A 17,012-nucleotide genomic window follows, 5' to 3' on the forward strand; every position below is an offset into this window, starting at 1 on the left:
CTGGGTTTGCTGGACCGTTTCTTTGGGGGGAGCATTTGGCCCCCCTTCATCCGGAACAGCACCTTCTTAAAGCCAATTACCACCTCACCGCCATTGGCTTTAAGAGCTTCGGCAGAAGGCTCATCCAGGGCAAAGGTGGCGACCCTGCCACCCTGCTCAGCCTTCTCCCCTAGCACCTTCCAGAGCTCCGTGTTCAGGCCAAAGTTCTGGGCTCTGAGCAGCACCAAGGCATCCTCTATTGAGGACGCCTCGGACTCCGGAATAAAGGTGACCGCCGTAGCTGGTTTGGGCAGCTCTCCTCTGGGATAACAGAGAGTGTCGCCTCCGGCCACGGCTTCGCCTTTGGCACCTCGTTCATAAGCCAGTCCTTGCTCGCCTGGTTGCAACATGTGACCAGGATCCAGCCTGTCTTGTGAACGAAGCCCACAAATTGCGGTGCACCACCCTTTGCGCTCGACCATTGGGTCATAATGGCGAGGGTCAGGTATTTGTGCACCGACTTCATCTGTTCCTCGCTCATAGGTTCCGAGTTACGGATCCCTACTCGCGAGGAGCCAGCTACCTCCCGGAAACTGGGAGGGCGAGAATTAGTGTGTTGGATTTAAGTATGGTTTGCATATTAATATAAACAACTATGCGATTTATTAAAAAAAAAAAAAAAAAAAACTTGACTGATTGAAACTCATACAAGTATCCTGACACAACTCGGACACTGGCGATCAAATATATGACAGGCGCGTTCCTAGCACACATTCAAAGCTGGTGTAGGTGAACGCGTACCATGCTTGTATGAGTGAGATATGTCAGGTCGACTGTTCGCCTTTTTGACAGGCGGTAAATGTGAGGTAACCGAGAGGGGGTGGGCGGCACTTTCAGGAGCGGGACTGGCCATACTGTACGATAGTACTATTTATTATACTGTGGTCCTGAGACGCCGCTGCATAGGGTGAAGGTGCATGAACACACGCTCGCCCGCCACGCCGAACGCTCCGCTCCTCTCAGGCCTTAACACGAATAATGGGCAATGCACTGCCCAATGCATAGTCTGGGAACAAGCGGGCGTGTCAGCAAATGCCGTCTGCAGAATATAGTTTATGGCTTGTTGTCTATGGACCTCTAATTCCTGAACTATGGAATTTGAATACTAATATTATAAATGCGAGTGTGTTTGTTTGTCTGTGTTGCCTCTTCATACTTAACCCTTAAATGCATGAATTTTTCTTTTAACGAGATATTAATATATGTGATAGACAATGGTTTTCGGACTCTGGGAAAAATAAAAAAAAAATATTTAATACCGATTTTAATACTAAATATAAATATATAATTATTGGTAAGTTTTATTTGTAAAGTTTGACTACTATTAGAAAGATACACTATTTGTGAAACCCCCATGATAAACTGTTTAAACTAAAACTAATTACTAACTCCGAAAAAATCTGCCTAAATCACATACTAAAAATCGCCATCATCCTGTTTTTTCACACTTTTCCGCCATTTCATTTTTATCCTTAAATACATACAATCACGTCGGTATCCCATGAAGGGGTAGGCAGAGCACATGAAACTACTCAAGTTTCAGTGCCACTCTTGGCAAATAAGGGGTTGACAGAAAACGAAACTGTGACATTGCAGTGACAGGTTGCCAGGCTCTCGCCTACGCCACAATTTAACCCAATTTAACCCATATCCCACAGTCGCCTTCTACGACACCCACGGGAAGAAAGGGGACGTGGTGAAATTCTTACCCCGTCACCACACGGGTGATCCTTAAATAATAAATAGTAAATCATAATATTATTTAATTTATTTAATTATTTATTAAATAATAATAAATACTGAATAATAATTAAGCTATAAATGTGATTTTGGTTAGCTACATATTGAGCCACAGGGCATCAAATATATGATGCATATATACATCACCATGCATTTAAGGGTTAAAGCGCTGTACCGATTTATAATTTTGGTATAGATACGTATAGATATTAGATACAGTACCTATAAGTACGAACAAATAATTTGCATATTTTTGGGGAATATTTTCGGTTGCATTTGTCGGTTAAGCAACCAAACACAAAGCCAAGTGGATTTCCCACTGAGCCACCTGTCTTTCTTCACCTTCTCATTTGGTCGTGTAATGTTTTTATTTACTCTCAAGCAGAGAATCTATGCTCTCAAGTGAATTAATAACATGTTAGTTCCGCTACTCGCGACTACGCGGCGCTGCAGCGCAAATCTCATCAATCAACTGCAATACCTTTGATGATTCTACTTTTAAAAGCATCTTTCGAAATGAATTCCTAGTCTCAATGCGGTCTTTTAGGTTTTAAAAAACTTTTTTAACAATAGGGCTTTGTGAATTTTTTCCATCTGTATTTTTTAAAAGTGAACCGTAAAATTGAAGTTTCTAGTGAAGCTAACACGAGTTTTAAATATGTAACTCGATAGCGTAAAAGTAACGGAAAATTACATTGTATGGAGAAAGTGCACATCGCCCCCAAACGGCTACTTTGAGAACCATAAATTACATAATTAATAGGCTAGCTTCCTACTTGTCAAATCAGCTTCTTTTGACGAACTGTCAAAACGATTTGCTAATATGGAATTACTATGAAATACTGAGGAGTGACGTCACGGTCAATTCATTTACTTTAAAACTTTCTCTTTGACTTATTACATTCATTATACGCGATTTAATCCGTTTCCATAGTTTTATTTCATGAGTAACTATCGCGGTAACCGAAGACAATATTATTAAATTTATAAATTATGTTTAAACGTAACTACTGTCCATATGTTTCTTCGAATTATGTGGTGCTTTATTTCGTGCACTGCATAAGATATTTTATTTTAAGTATAGGAAACTAGCCTATTGCTGAGAGTGGCACTGAAACTTGAACAGTTTCATGTGCTCTGCCTACCCCTTTAGGGAACACAGGTGAGTTTATACATATACGAATATGTACTACACTTCCGTGATTGTAACACCGTTTTTTTAGGGTTCCGTACTAAAAAGGTTTTTTGAGTCTCACTTTCACTAAAATACCGGTTGAAAACGGTGAATTGCCTATAAGGGCCATTTTTTTTTCAAAGTTGTCCACCCCACTTTTTTGTAACATGGGTATTTTTTACGCGATTCATACTCAGAATCGCGAGGTCTTTCGATCCTGATAGGAGAAATAAAATGTCCCAAGATTTCCATACATTTTTTCGAACCTTCCATTCCGTTACCGCCATACAAAATGTATGAAAAAATGGTAACGGAATGGGAAAAAAACCTTGGGACACTTTCTTCTCCTATTAGAATTGGAAGAGCTCGCGATTCTGAGTTGAAACCACATAAAAAATTCCAAATCCAAAAAAAAAGTGGGGTGGACAACTTTGAAAAAAATGGCCCATAATTGTCAGTGACAATTTTCTGAATTCGAAAGCCGTGAGACTCAAAAATCGGCCCCCAGGACTATACCCTGTTAGTGCCAATGTCCTTTTAAGCTCGTTTTTGCTCTCCAGCTGTAGTTTGCGGTCCCACATAATTACAGCGGCCAGGCAAACAAGGAGACACCTGGGCTGATTCCGTACGCTAGGTTTACATGTACCTACCTAACGCCGTGGCTTGCGTGGGCGACGGTCGCGCGATGGTCGCACGACGGCGATGCGACGCATACGAAATCAAACCTTATCCATATGGAAGTAGACGATGCGATGAGACGCGACGGCGACGGTCGCGCGACGGCGATGCGACGCATACGAAATCAAACCTTATCGATATGGAGGTAGACGATGCGATGAGACGCGACGGCGACGGTCGCGCGACGGCGATGCGACGCATACGAAATCAAACCTTATCGATATGGAGGTAGACGATGCGATGAGACGCGACGGCGACGGTCGCGCGATGGCGATGCGACGCATACGAAATCAAACCTTATCGATATGGAAGTAGACGATGCGATGAGACGCGACGGCGACGGTCGCGCGACGGCGATGCGACGCATACGAAATCAAACCTTATCGATATGGAAGTAGACGATGCGATGAGACGCGACGGCGATGCGACGCATACGAAATCAAACCTTATCGATATGGAAGTAGACGATGCGATGAGACGCGACGGCGACGGTCGCGCGACCGTCGCCCACGCAAGACACGGCGTCACAGGGTACTCGTGAGCACTGCGAGCGATTTTAACCACGCATTTCTGAGGGCATCATCCTCATTGATTATCCCGGCATTTGCCTCGGCTCATGGGAGCCTGGGGTCCGCTTTGACAACTAATTCCACAGAATATATAATAGTACAAGTCTAATTCCAAGATCCTCTAAGAACAAATTAAATTATTTTCATAGAAAATATTTTAACTTGTATTTTTAAGTAGTAATACTACTATTATGTTATAAACATTAAATAAATGTCATATACAAAGAAAAAGTGACCAAGGCCTCCAGTGTTACACACCTTAAGAGGATACGGTAGCGAAAATGCTAAAATGGAAAGGAGCCCCCCTTTCAACTTGGGAATTTTAGTTAAATATACAAGTGTTATTAACTAGATTTATCGAAAAAAAATTGTCCATTAAGAACAACTCAGTCAAAAGATATTTCAAAAAAATCTTTAAAATCGAGGTCCCGCTCTCGACTCTTTCCTCCTTCAAAACTTAATCAATCGGAACGAAATTTGAGAATCTGAATAACAATGAAATAATCTAAGTCGGACCGTTTAGCTTTTTTGGTTAATTGTTACCAATCTTGAGTATCACACCTTTTTTTGCGCCACAATGAAAAAGGCCGTTTTTGGAAATTTTTGATTGGCTCTAGAGTCTTTAAAAATCAAAAAAATCAAAACGGTCCGACACAGATAAAAATAATAACAATCTGTGTTGAAAAAATCATTGCTCTATCTTCAAAAACCAGGGAGGAAATAGTCGAGAGCGTTTGTATGAAGAATTGACCCGTACCGTATCGTCTTAATGTAACAGTCAATAAAGTTCTGTATACATCTTTGTTGCTGGCTGAACCTTTGTATTTTATCCTTATCAAAGGACTTGCTTTTGCACATTATCCGATCCGATATTTATTTATTTATTTATTTAAACTTTATTGCACATAAATTAAAAAAAAAATGTACAAATGGCGGACTTAATGCCTAATGGCATTCTCTACCAGTCAACCATCGGGCCAAACAGAGACAAGTAAAAATGGTGCAAAGAGAATAAAAAATAACAGATTAGAATTAATCAAAAATAGCTGAAGTACAATACAATACATAAATAAAAATATTATACATATATACTTAATAAACTTACTATATAATTAATACATACATTAATACATGCGGATGTCGGAAGGATTTCAAAGGCAAAAATCACAGATAGCGGCTTAAATGTATAGGATATCGGTCCTACATCCGATATCGGATTGGATAATGTGAAAACGCACTAAGGGTGCTAATCCAATATTTTTTGATGTTATGTTTGGCGTTATCTATGAACTATTATCAGAATTATCTCCTAATTCCTCTACGTACAAGTTTTATTTCATGGGAAAGTAAGATGATGCTGAGTCAGGAGTGTCAGGACCATTTCATGGCAAATATGTACCAACTTAATTTTTGTTACGTTTTGTAAATAATTTTTCCCCTCACTAGCTCGGAAACACTTGTTTTGTCCTTTAATACCAGCGGGTAAAAACGCATTTTATCCACTAGTGGGTAAAGTAATTTGATCTTGAATAAAGTCAAATTAACTGCTTTAAAATTGATAAAAGTAGGTGAATTTAGTAATAAAGATGATTTACCACCTGTGGAACTACTGGAAGCAGTGATAAACGCATTTTTTGCGTTGTAGTTTCCTCGCTATAGTGAGGGGAAAAGTTTTGTGTTACACTCGGATGCAAATGTATTTTACTTCTCGTGTGTTAAAAAACTCGAAAGGATTCTATTCTCGATCCACTCGCTTCGCTCGTGGTTCAACTATAGAATCCTTTCACTTGCTCGTTTTTCAATTCCACACTCGGCGTTAAAATACAACTTTGCCCCCTTGTATAACAAATAACTATTGTTGTTCTTTTTTGTACGTGTAGCTTTTTTTCTTTTGTTTCACTGTTGTATAATTATGCCATGAATAAAATATTTCTCTTTCTATTTCTAAATAAAATATGTGTAAAACAGGATAGTTATTGTAAGAATTGTACATTTTATTCCACTCGCAGAAACGGCATGTAAACCGGCCCGGTATCAAATTTAGCCCGATTTACTTAGGACGGCAACTCCGTTCGTAATTAACCTAACCTAACAAGTAACACCCTCTTAAAGGGGTCGCAACACTATTCTGTAGGTTTTGTTACGTTTAAAGTACAATGAGTTGTAAAATAACCTAACCACAACATTAATATTTTGAAAAAACCCCCGTCCGCGACATAGTAGACCGATATTCATGAAGCATGGTTAAGAACACTCCCGACTAACTCAGCTTTCAGAGAAAAAAAACGAAATCTAAATCGGTTCATCCGTTCGGGAGCTACGATGCCACAGACAGACACACACACAGACAGACAAACAGACAGACAGAATGTTACATTACAACTGAACAAGCCATAACGTAGCCAATTTTTATTGTTTTTGTTTTTATTTATTTTTTATATTACCTTTAAGATTACTCGGCTCTAGAACAGAGCGGGACGGGCCGATACGTTAATTTTTAGGGTTCCGTACCTCAAAAGGAAAAAACGGAACCCTTATAGGATCACTTTGTTGTCCGTCTGTCCGTCCGTCCGTCCGTCTGTCAAGACCCTTTTTCTCAGGAACGCGTGGAGGTATGAAGCTGAAATTTATATCAATTACTCAGGTCTACTGTCCCTTGAAGCTGTGAAAAAATCAAACTTCTAAGCCAACGCAATCAAAAGATACAGCCGTTTATGCCGCAAATTTTCGACACTCGCAAGGGAATCAAAACCTACAGGGTGCTTCCCGTGAACTCAGAATCTTGAAATTTGGTACGAAGCAACGTCTTATAGCATAGATAAAGGAAAAATTACGAAAACCATAAATTTTTAGTTACATCACATAATATATTTTTTTTTAATAATTGTAAACCTTGCAGGTTTGTACGGAACCCTCGGTGCGCGAGTCCGACTCGCACTTGGCCGATTTTTATTTATGTAAGAGTCACTATTTAGATAGTTTAGAGAACATTTATCAAAATACATTGCTTAAAACTTTTAAAAACTACTACATAGAAAGAAGAATTTAGAGAATGTGTGACTTTTTGTAGAAACTGACACATCGCCTTTTCTAGCTTGAGTCATCTCATCCTGAGGCTGAGGTTAGTCCCAAAATACCTACGTGACTACAATATTGTTAATATTTAACACTGTTCATGTCAAAATTACATTGACATTTCATAAAAAACAGGTATATTCTTCACTGACAAAATCATTATCCTACGTATTTTTGGGACAATCTGTAGATAAGAGGCCTTGACATAATAAAAAGCAAATAAAAACCGGTAGAAAAAACCACTAGAATTCCTTTGACGAAACAAATGCACAATAGGCACAGGCACGGCCCAAACCCTCATTACAATGGTTTAAAAAAACAACGCGAATATCGCGTTCTTTAATTAAAACCTCTAATTTCAAAAATGGAACGCTCTTTCGAAGAACAACTTAAAAATCTAGGTAGGTAGGTACTTTATCGTCATAAAATTAGGGTGCTATTTTATTTGGCGTCGGCTGTTCTGAGTTTAAATTATCTGTCAACTGCCTTGTAATTAAAAGTAAGTTTTTGATGTTGCCAGTATTTTTGGAGTTTCGATATTTTAATCTGTGGGAGGTTTTATTTGTATTTTCGCGTAAATTACAGAGTTTATAGACTGTTTAAAGTTACTTTTTACTCTAATTGTTGTGGATTTGTCTGCAAGAAAATAAAAATTAAATTTCATTGATGTCATTATGTGGTTCATTGTTCATTGAGAAAATCTCTAAGAACTTAATTCTTATAAAAATTACATCACAGTCAATTGTTTTCTTTTTAACACGCTTTTATTAGGTCGTCGTGTATGTAACTATGTATGTAATGGAATCTAAGGAAGCTAATTTAACCATCTTCCAGGAGTCGTAGCGTAATGAAAATTGGCAGCTATATGTAGTTCCGATGACAATACAATAATATGGTACTGTTGAGCTGATCTGATGATGGAGTCGGAAGATATGAACTGGAACTACATGATGGAACATCGTATCATAGCCGTTTTTGGGTTTCTTAGAAAAGTCTTGTAATTAACTTTGACTACAATTAGGTTTCAAGGTCTGATGATGAAGCCGAAAGATATGAACTGGAACTACATGATGGAACATCGTATCATAGCTGTTTTTGGGTTTCTTAGAAAAGTCTTGTAATGAACTTTGACTACGATTAGGTTTCAAGGTCTGATGATGGAGCCGGAAGATATGAACTGGAACTACATGATGGAACATCGTATCATAGCTGTTTTTGGGCTTCTTAGGAAAGTCTTGTAATGAACTTTGACTACAATTAGGTTTCAAGGTCTGATGATGGAGCCGGAAGATATGAGCTGGAACTACATGATAGAACATCGTATCATAGCTGTTTTTGGGCTTCTTAGAAAAGTCTTGTAATGAACTTTGACTACGATTAGGTTTCAAGGTCTGATGATGGAGCCTGAAGATATGAACTGGAACTACATGATGGAACATCGTATCATAGCTGTTTTTGGGCTTCTTAGAAAAGTCTTGTAATGAACTTTGACTACGATTAGGTTTCAAGGTCTGATGATGGAGCCGGAAGGTATGAACTGGAACTACATGATGGAACATCGTATCATAGCTGTTTTTGGGCTTCTTAGAAAAGTCTTGTAATGAACTATGACTACGATTAGGTTTCAAGGCCTGATGATGGTGCCGGAAGATAAGAACAGAAAAAAGGGGGGGAGGGGAGGCACGAGGGGGAAGCATGAAAGAAAGATCAACGTAGTATTTAGAATAAGTTGGGTTAGCGTTTTCTTGTGACCTTTAAGAGCAAACAAAGGGGGCTCGGGGGCGAAGCCCCCGCATGAAAGAAAGATCAACGTTGTATTTAAAATAAGTTGGGTTAGGGTTTTGCTTGTTACCCTTAAGAGTAACGAAAAGGGGGCTCGGGGGCGAAGCCCCCGCATAAAAGAAAGATTGACGTAGTATTTAAAATTAGTTGGGTTAGCGTTTTCTTGTGACCTTTAAGAGCAAACAAAGGAGGGCTCGGGGGGCGAAGCCCCCGCATAAAAGAAAGATCAACGTTGTATTTAAAATAAGTTGGTTTAGGGTTTTCTTGTGACCCTTAAGAGTAACGAAAAGGGGGCTCGGGGGCGAAGCCCCCGCATAAAAGAAAGATCAACGTAGTATTTAAAATAAGTTGGGTTAGGGTTTTCTTGTGACCCTTAAGAGCAAACAAAGGGGCTCGGGGGCGAAGCCCCCGCATAAAAGAAAGATCAACGTAGTATTTAAAATAAGTTGGGTTAGGGTTTTCTTGTGACCCTTAAGAGCAAACAAAGGGGGGCTCGGGGGCGAAGCCCCCGCATGAAAGAAAGATCAACGTAGTATTTAAGATAAGTTGGGTTAGCGTTTTCTTGTGACCTTTAAGAGCAAACAAAGGGGGCTCGGGGGCGAAGCCCCCGCATAAAAGAAAGATCAACGTAGTATTTAAAATAAGTTGGGTTAGGGTTTTCTTGTGACCCTTAAGAGTAACGAAAAGGGGGCTCGGGGGCGAAGCCCCCCGCATGAAAGAAAGATCAACGTAGTATTTAAGATAAGTTGGGTTAGCGTTTTCTTGTGACCTTTCAGAGCAAACAAAGGGGGGCTCGGGGGGCGAAGCCCCCCGCATAAAAGAAAGATCAACGTAGTATTTAAAATAAGTTGGGTTAGGGTTTTCTTGTGACCCTTAAGAGTAACGAAAAGGGGGGCTCGGGGGGCGAAGCCCCCGCATGCAAGAAAGATCAACGTAGTATTTAAGATAAGTTGGGTTAGCGTTTTCTTGTGACCTTTAAGAGCAAACAAAGGGGGGCTCGGGGGGCGAAGCCCCCCGCATAAAAGAAAGATCAACGTAGTATTTAAAATAAGTTGGGTTAGGGTTTTCTTGTGACCCTTAAGAGTAACGAAAAGGGGGGCTCGGGGGGCGAAGCCCCCCGCATGAAAGAAAGATCAACGTAGTATTTAAGATAAGTTGGGTTAGCGTTTTCTTGTGACCTTTCAGAGCAAACAAAGGGGGGCTCGGGGGGCGAAGCCCCCCGCATAAAGGAAAGATTAACGTAGTTGGGTTAGCGTTTTCTTGTGACCTTTAAGAGCAAACAAAGGAGGGCTCGGGGGGCGAAGCCCCCCGCATAAAAGAAAGATCAACGTTGTATTTAAAATAAATTAATAGTTTAAAAAACACTATAAAACACGCTTTTATAAATGCACGTAAAAGCCAAAAATAAATGATGGATCGTTCAAGTTGTCTCTATTTGTGAGCTGAAGTTTAAAAACTATGTGCTTTTAATTATAATATTTGATTGTAAAAGCGTGGGGCGCTGGAACAGGAAAGACTTTTTGTATAACTTGCTGATAAATCAAATTATGCAATGTTACGGGAAGGAGGTTACACAGATTGACGCGCTAACTGGAGTTGCAGCATGACTAGTAGGTTCTACATTAAACAGTCAAATCAATTAAAAGTCAGTGTTCAAAGTAGATACCAGTTTGTCGAACTCAGACAAAATATGCGCTAGTAGCGAGGAGAGTCGACAGTCACCGACACTTAGAACGCCGCTTTTTTCCGGTAATCAAAGTATAAAAGGGGAAAGTGTCTACAGTGACAGGATGCAGAGTTCTTGTTCGTGGACGAGATATCTTTGGTTCTCTTTGGTAACCCTTAGGCGGCATATGTAAACGTTATGTTCTTTTTCCCCTCACTAGCTCGGAAACACGTGTTTTGTCCTTTAATACCAGCGGGTAAAAACGCATTTTATCCACTAGTGGGTAAAGTAACTTGACCTTGGATAAAGTCAAATTGACTGCTTTAAAATTGTCAAAAGTAGGTGAATCTAGTAATTAAGATGATTTACCACCTGTGGAACTACTGGAAGCAGAAATAAACGCATTTTTTGCGTTGTAGTTTCTTCGCTGTAGTGAGGGGAAAAGTTTCGTGTTACACTCGGGTGCAAATGTATTTTACTTCTCGTGTGTTAAAAAACTCGCAAGTTCAGGATTCTATTCTCGAACCACTCGCTTCGCTCGTGGTTCAACTATAGAATCCTTTCACTTGCTCGTTTTTCAATTCCACACTCGGCGTTAAAATACAACTTTGCCCCCTTGTATAACAAATAACTAATGCAACTTCATTCGCCAGGAAGTTCGGATTAGTATTTGTTTACAAGAAAGTCTTTCCTGTTCCAGCGCCCCACGCTTTTACAATCAAATATTATAATTAAAAGCACATAGTTTTTAAACTTCAGCTCACAAATAGAGACAACTTGAACGATCCATCATTTATTTTTGGCTTTTACGTGCATTTATAAAAGCGTGTTTTATAGTGTTTTTTAAACTATTAATTTATTTGTCTTTATTAATATTATACATGTGAACGCAACAAAATATTTAAAATAAAACTTTTCATTTCATTTCACCAAACAATTACTAACCTTATCAAAAGGGAATAATGTCCAAAACGCCCATTAGGCACACAATACGGAATATGGGGCGACATAAATAATAAGAAATGACGTCATTATGTGGCGTAATGCCTCTCAGATCGTCATTTGTCATGATTTGCAGGAAAATATTATTGGTTTAATTTTGTTAAAAACTTGAAATTCTTTATTCTACTTTAGATTTCACACTTGTAAAATCTTCGCTGGTCTCAGGTCTTCGTAGTGGTGGTAGAAATAATAAGCGGACTGTAGTTTGGTGCTGGTTTAATCCAAATTGTGGAAGACAAAGAAAGTGGTACAGTGAATGTCGTTGGAGGCGGAATAACCGTAAGTTTTTAAAAGCTCTAAAAGCTGTCAAATTTGAACTTATCACATTGCCATTTGTAAATTTAGATTTAACTAGAGATTTGAAATATTATTATAATTATACAATTCAATGAATATTTTATTTAAAAAATAGTCAAGTAGTATGTGAATGAATTAAAACATTACCAATAACATGAAATTAAAAATTGAATAAATTAATACTGAAGATTTATAAAATGCATAATGTCGACTCGAACAATACTGAATATTTTAGTCAAAGAATATACAAATTGAAATGTCAACAGATACATGATTATTCATTAAAAATTAAATTGAATTATTATTATTAAATTGATAAAAATTGGAAAAATTGATTTTAATTATAGAAAATAAATGCCTTAACCTAAACGAAGAAAGGATCGAAAACCAGGGTGGTTTTCGAACGTTTCGTAACATGCTCCCGGCCTCAAGGGTGAGCAATTTGATTGTTGACAGGCAGAGGGCAGATGTTGTTGAAAGCCCTGCGGATGACTCCTTTCTTTGTTTTTATATCCGCCACCCGTGCGATGCCATCACTGCCAGGAATAACTCGGACGACTCGACCAAGTTGCCAGAGAAGGGGAGGCAGAGTTCTGTCTTTGACAACAACCAGAGCACCTTCCTGAAGCTCTCCCGTGGATTCGTGCCATTTTGTCTTCTGTTGAAGCCAAAGGACATACTCAGTGGAGAAGCGATGCCAAAACTGCTGCTTGAGTAGCTCGACGCGTTTCCAGCGCTGAAGCGATGAGATGTTGGTTGCCGTAATCTGTGGATGTGGTACGAACTGTGTGGATCGCCCTATTAGGAAGTGGGAAGGAGTTAAGGGACAAAGGTCATTTGGGTCATCTGACATTGGGGTCAGTGGCCTTGAATTTAAAATTGCCTCAATTTGGATTAAAAGTGTAGACATTTCCTCATACGTCATGTGTGTCTGGTCAAGCACACGACGGAGATGATGCTTAACAGATTTTATGGCAGATTCCCATAACCCGCCGAAATGTGCTGCATAAGCCGGTATGAATGAAAATTTAATACCTTCACCGACATCTGATGACGACGATGCATTAAGAACCTTTGTGAATTCATTACAAGCACCTTGAAAATTTGTGCCATTATCGGAAAATATTGTCTGCGGCTTACCACGCCGAGCAATAAACCTGCGCAAGGCTGCAATGTACGCTTCCGTTGTCATATCGGAAACAAGTTCGAGATGCACCGCTTTGGTTGCAAGGCACACAAATGCACAAATATACGCCTTTACAAGCACACTACCTCTGCCTTTCCGGTTGGATATCATGACCGGACCAGCATAGTCGACACCGGTCTCAAGGAATGGATATTCTAATTCAACACGCTCTCTCGGTAAGTTACCCATGATGGGTTGTATGGTTTTTCCATTGAAACGGGTACATTTGACGCACTTATAAACTGTACTTTTCGCCAGGTCCCTGCCACGAATAGCCCAATACTTATGCCTGACGGTAGCAAGGAGCAGCTGAGGCCCTGCATGCAAAAATGTGAGATGAAAAAACCTGAATATCAGCCTGCAAAGATGATGCTTGGAACTGAGCAACACTGGATGCTTAAGGTTGTAATCATAACTAGAGTTGCTCAGTCTTCCCCCCACACGAATGAGCTTGTCATCACCGAGAAACGGAGACAGAGATCGCAGATTGCACTTTCGAGGTAATTGTTTCTTTGAATCTAATAACTCAATCTCGTTAGGAAATGAGTCTTCTTGAGCCCTACGCAAAAGAAAGTTAGAAGAGTTTTCCAGCTCTTTATATGTCAAAAAGCCAGGCTGTTTGCTTTCTTTGCTGCGACTATTATGAATAAACCTAAAAACATATGCCATGACACGCTTGAGTTTTGTGTAACTGGATGAGTTTTTTATTAATGTACTAAATATGTTTTCAGGCGGCTGATTGACAACAAGAGAACGCTCTACCATCTCGGGGAGATCCCCGTCGGATCTCTTATTTGGATTGCTTGGCCACTGCGTCTGATCTGACTGAATAAATTGTGGACCCGACCACCACAGAGAAGTATGGCCTAACTGATCAGCGCTGAGACCACGAGAAACTAAGTCTGCTGGATTCTCCTTCGACGGTACATAACGCCACTGACAGCCAGCTGTACGTTCCTGAATCTCGCTTACCCTGTGACGCACGAACGTCTTTAGATTCAGAGGATTTGCAGCAATCCACCCTAATGCAATTGTGGAATCTGACCAAAACACGCAGTGATCTATGGCTAAGGTGAGTGACGAAGACACCTTTGTATAAAGCTTCGCGCCAAGCAAAGCTCCACTCAACTCCAAACGCGGTATTGTAGTCTGAGGTTTAATCGGAGCTACTTTACTCTTGGATGCCAAGAGACGGACACTAACAGCCCCGTCATTGCCTACACTACGTACATAAACGCATGCACCATATGCTTTCTCACTGGCGTCTGTGAATACATGAAGTGAGACTTCGGTTGGATTCGGTAACTTAATACACCTCGGGATCAACAAATTGTTCAAGTATGGCAATGTATGTGCAAAATGGACCCACGCATCTTTAATTGATTGAGGAATTTCACCATCCCATGAACACCTGCTAATCCAGAGCTGCTGCATAATTATTTTCGCTTCTACTATACATGGAGCGACCAGGCCGAGTGGATCGAATACCTGTGAAATTGTCGATAAAATTGACCTTTTATTAATTTTACTCTGTGTATCGACGTTAATGGCAAATGTCAGGCTGTCTTGAAAACATGACCAATTTAAACCAAGAGTCTTGGATGACTCTTCATTGCTCAAATCTACAGTGTCTGAACCACTGACATCTTGATTAACTGCAAGTAAAATATCTTTATTATTGGAATACCACTTACGCAAATTAAATCTTGCTGACTCTAACTCTTGTGTTACATTATGACATAACTGAATAGTTTCCTCAACCGTGTCTCTGCCTGATAAAAAATCATCAACATAAAAGTCGTGACAAATTGCATGCTTGACATTAATGTCATTTGAATCATACCCTAACTGAGTGAGACATCTGGTTGCAAGATAAGGTGCACTAGCTGTGCCATATGTCACTGTATTTAATGTGTATATTGCTATTGGCTGCGACGGATGCGACCGCCACAGTATCTTCTGCAGAGACCGCTGTGAATCCTGTATTAATATCTGTCGATACATTTTTTCGACATCAGCGGTCACTACATAGTTATGCTGACGAAAACGCATGAGTATTGACTGCAAATCGTCTTGTATAGTTGGCCCAACCCTTTGAATGTCGTTGAACGACTTGCCTGAGGTTGTGGGGGCTGAACCATTGAATACTACCCTCAATTTGGTTGTGGTGGAATCCCTAAGCACTCCATGGTGTGGCAGGAAACACGACACTCCGTGCTCACCACCCATGCATTTACTCATATGACCCAAACTTTCATATTCATCTAAAAAATCTACATAGAGGTCTTTCAAGGTTGGATTAGGTTCTAAACGACGCTCTACTGACAGAAATGTAGCCAAAGCACGCTGATATGAGTCCCCCAGAACCTCAGGCGACTCCTTCAACGGCATGGAAACCATGAATCTACCGTCAGCATCACGTGTCGTAGTTTTTTGAAAGTGTTCCTCACAAGCGTTTTCTTCCGGCGTGAACTTGTGCTTAGGTGCAACTGAGTCTAACTCCCAAAATCTAGATATATCAACACCTGAATCGGAAGGCAGCTCGTGCGTGAACATGCACGTCTGTGGCACGTCCACTTTAGGATGAATAATTGCTCCACACACCAGCCATCCGAACTTAGAATCACGAAGAGTGGGCTGATTTGGACCTAACTCAATTTTTCTGACTCCAAGAACATCCCAGAATATCTCGGCACCTACTAAAATGTCAATGGAAGACGGCTCATTAAACTTTGGATCTGCTAATATAATCCCGGACGGGAATGGAATATCCTGATATCTAATATATCTATGCGGAATATGTGAAGTGATAACTGGAGCGACGGAACACTCGACGTCCATTTTGTAATTACCGTCATATGAATGAATTTGAATGGCACATTCCTGCGACGTACTGGAAGTCTGATTCATGATACCAGTAATCCCTGATTGGTTTGGATAAGTGCGCAACCTAAGTTTATTACACAAATCAGTCGTAACAAAATTTAGCGTACTACCGTTATCTAAGAACATACGTGCAGAACGTGCGTGCATACGTGCGTGATTTTGTCTTTTGATGATAACATTGATGATTGACTAAAAATTCCCAATATTTTCTTTACCTTATCTCTATGTCAAATTTCACCTAAATCGGTTATGCAATTTAAGAGAACAGTTTTGAGAGAAAGATTTTGTTACTGACTAAATTTATGGTCTCCGTCGAACTATAAGTAGCGTCGTTTATACTGGCCTTTAGAACTCGATGGTCTGGTTCAAAAACTTCAAAACAAAGATTTAAAATTCGAACACCGGTATTCTGCGCCAATATTTTATGTGCCACAACTCACTAATCAAAAACTGGACTGGACAGGGGCCTATTGCATAACAATTTACAACTCATATTACAAGCGGTAGTCCCTCTCCAATTCATTTTATAAGAAAGAGAGTTCCGCTTGTAATACAAGTTGTAAATTGTTATGCAATAGGCCCCTGGTTGCATCGAACTAAGTTTACACTTTGCCTTTAGGATTCTATGGTCTGGTTTAAAACAAAGATTTAAAATTCGAACGGCGGTATCCTGCGCGCGGGGCCGCGATTGGTCGCATCCTGTCGCAAATTGAACGCGGACGTCCGCCCCAGACGCGTTCCTATTACGAAATACTGTAATTGTGGGGACTATTGCCACAGAGTAAGTAATAGTATCTAGTTCGAGCACACCTCGGACACTGGCGATCAAATATATGAAAGAGGCGCGTTTCTAACACACAGTCTAAGCTCGTGTAGGTGAACGCGTACCATGCTTGTATGAGTGAGATATGACAGGTC

General features: G+C 40.1%; 3 protein-coding genes across 3 annotated transcripts; 1 reads left to right on the forward strand and 2 right to left on the reverse strand.

Annotated features, from left to right (window-relative positions):
- Positions 1-12,256: 12,256 nt before the first annotated feature.
- On the reverse strand, positions 12,257-13,783 carry LOC125238777. Its single transcript, XM_048146213.1, has 2 exons — positions 13,064-13,783; positions 12,257-12,788 (listed from the first exon to the last, which is right to left on the reverse strand). The coding sequence occupies exons 1-2, from the start codon at positions 13,133-13,135 to the stop codon at positions 12,450-12,452; spliced, it is 411 nt and encodes a 136-aa protein (XP_048002170.1). The 5' UTR covers positions 13,136-13,783; the 3' UTR covers positions 12,257-12,449.
- Positions 13,252-14,062, forward strand: LOC125238778. The gene is made up of 3 exons (XM_048146214.1): positions 13,252-13,384; positions 13,467-13,708; positions 13,940-14,062. Exons 1-3 carry the CDS (start codon positions 13,355-13,357, stop codon positions 14,031-14,033), a joined length of 366 nt encoding a protein of 121 aa, XP_048002171.1. The 5' UTR covers positions 13,252-13,354; the 3' UTR covers positions 14,034-14,062.
- A 20-nt stretch (positions 14,063-14,082) lies between these two features.
- LOC125238969 lies at positions 14,083-16,049 on the reverse strand. The gene is made up of 2 exons (XM_048146469.1): positions 15,300-16,049; positions 14,083-14,181 (listed from the first exon to the last, which is right to left on the reverse strand). The coding sequence occupies exons 1-2, from the start codon at positions 16,047-16,049 to the stop codon at positions 14,083-14,085; spliced, it is 849 nt and encodes a 282-aa protein (XP_048002426.1).
- Between the last annotated feature and the right edge of the window lie 963 nt (positions 16,050-17,012).

This window comes from Leguminivora glycinivorella, chromosome 24 (assembly GCF_023078275.1).
Source record: "Leguminivora glycinivorella isolate SPB_JAAS2020 chromosome 24, LegGlyc_1.1, whole genome shotgun sequence".
Lineage (NCBI taxonomy): Eukaryota > Metazoa > Arthropoda > Insecta > Lepidoptera > Tortricidae > Leguminivora > Leguminivora glycinivorella.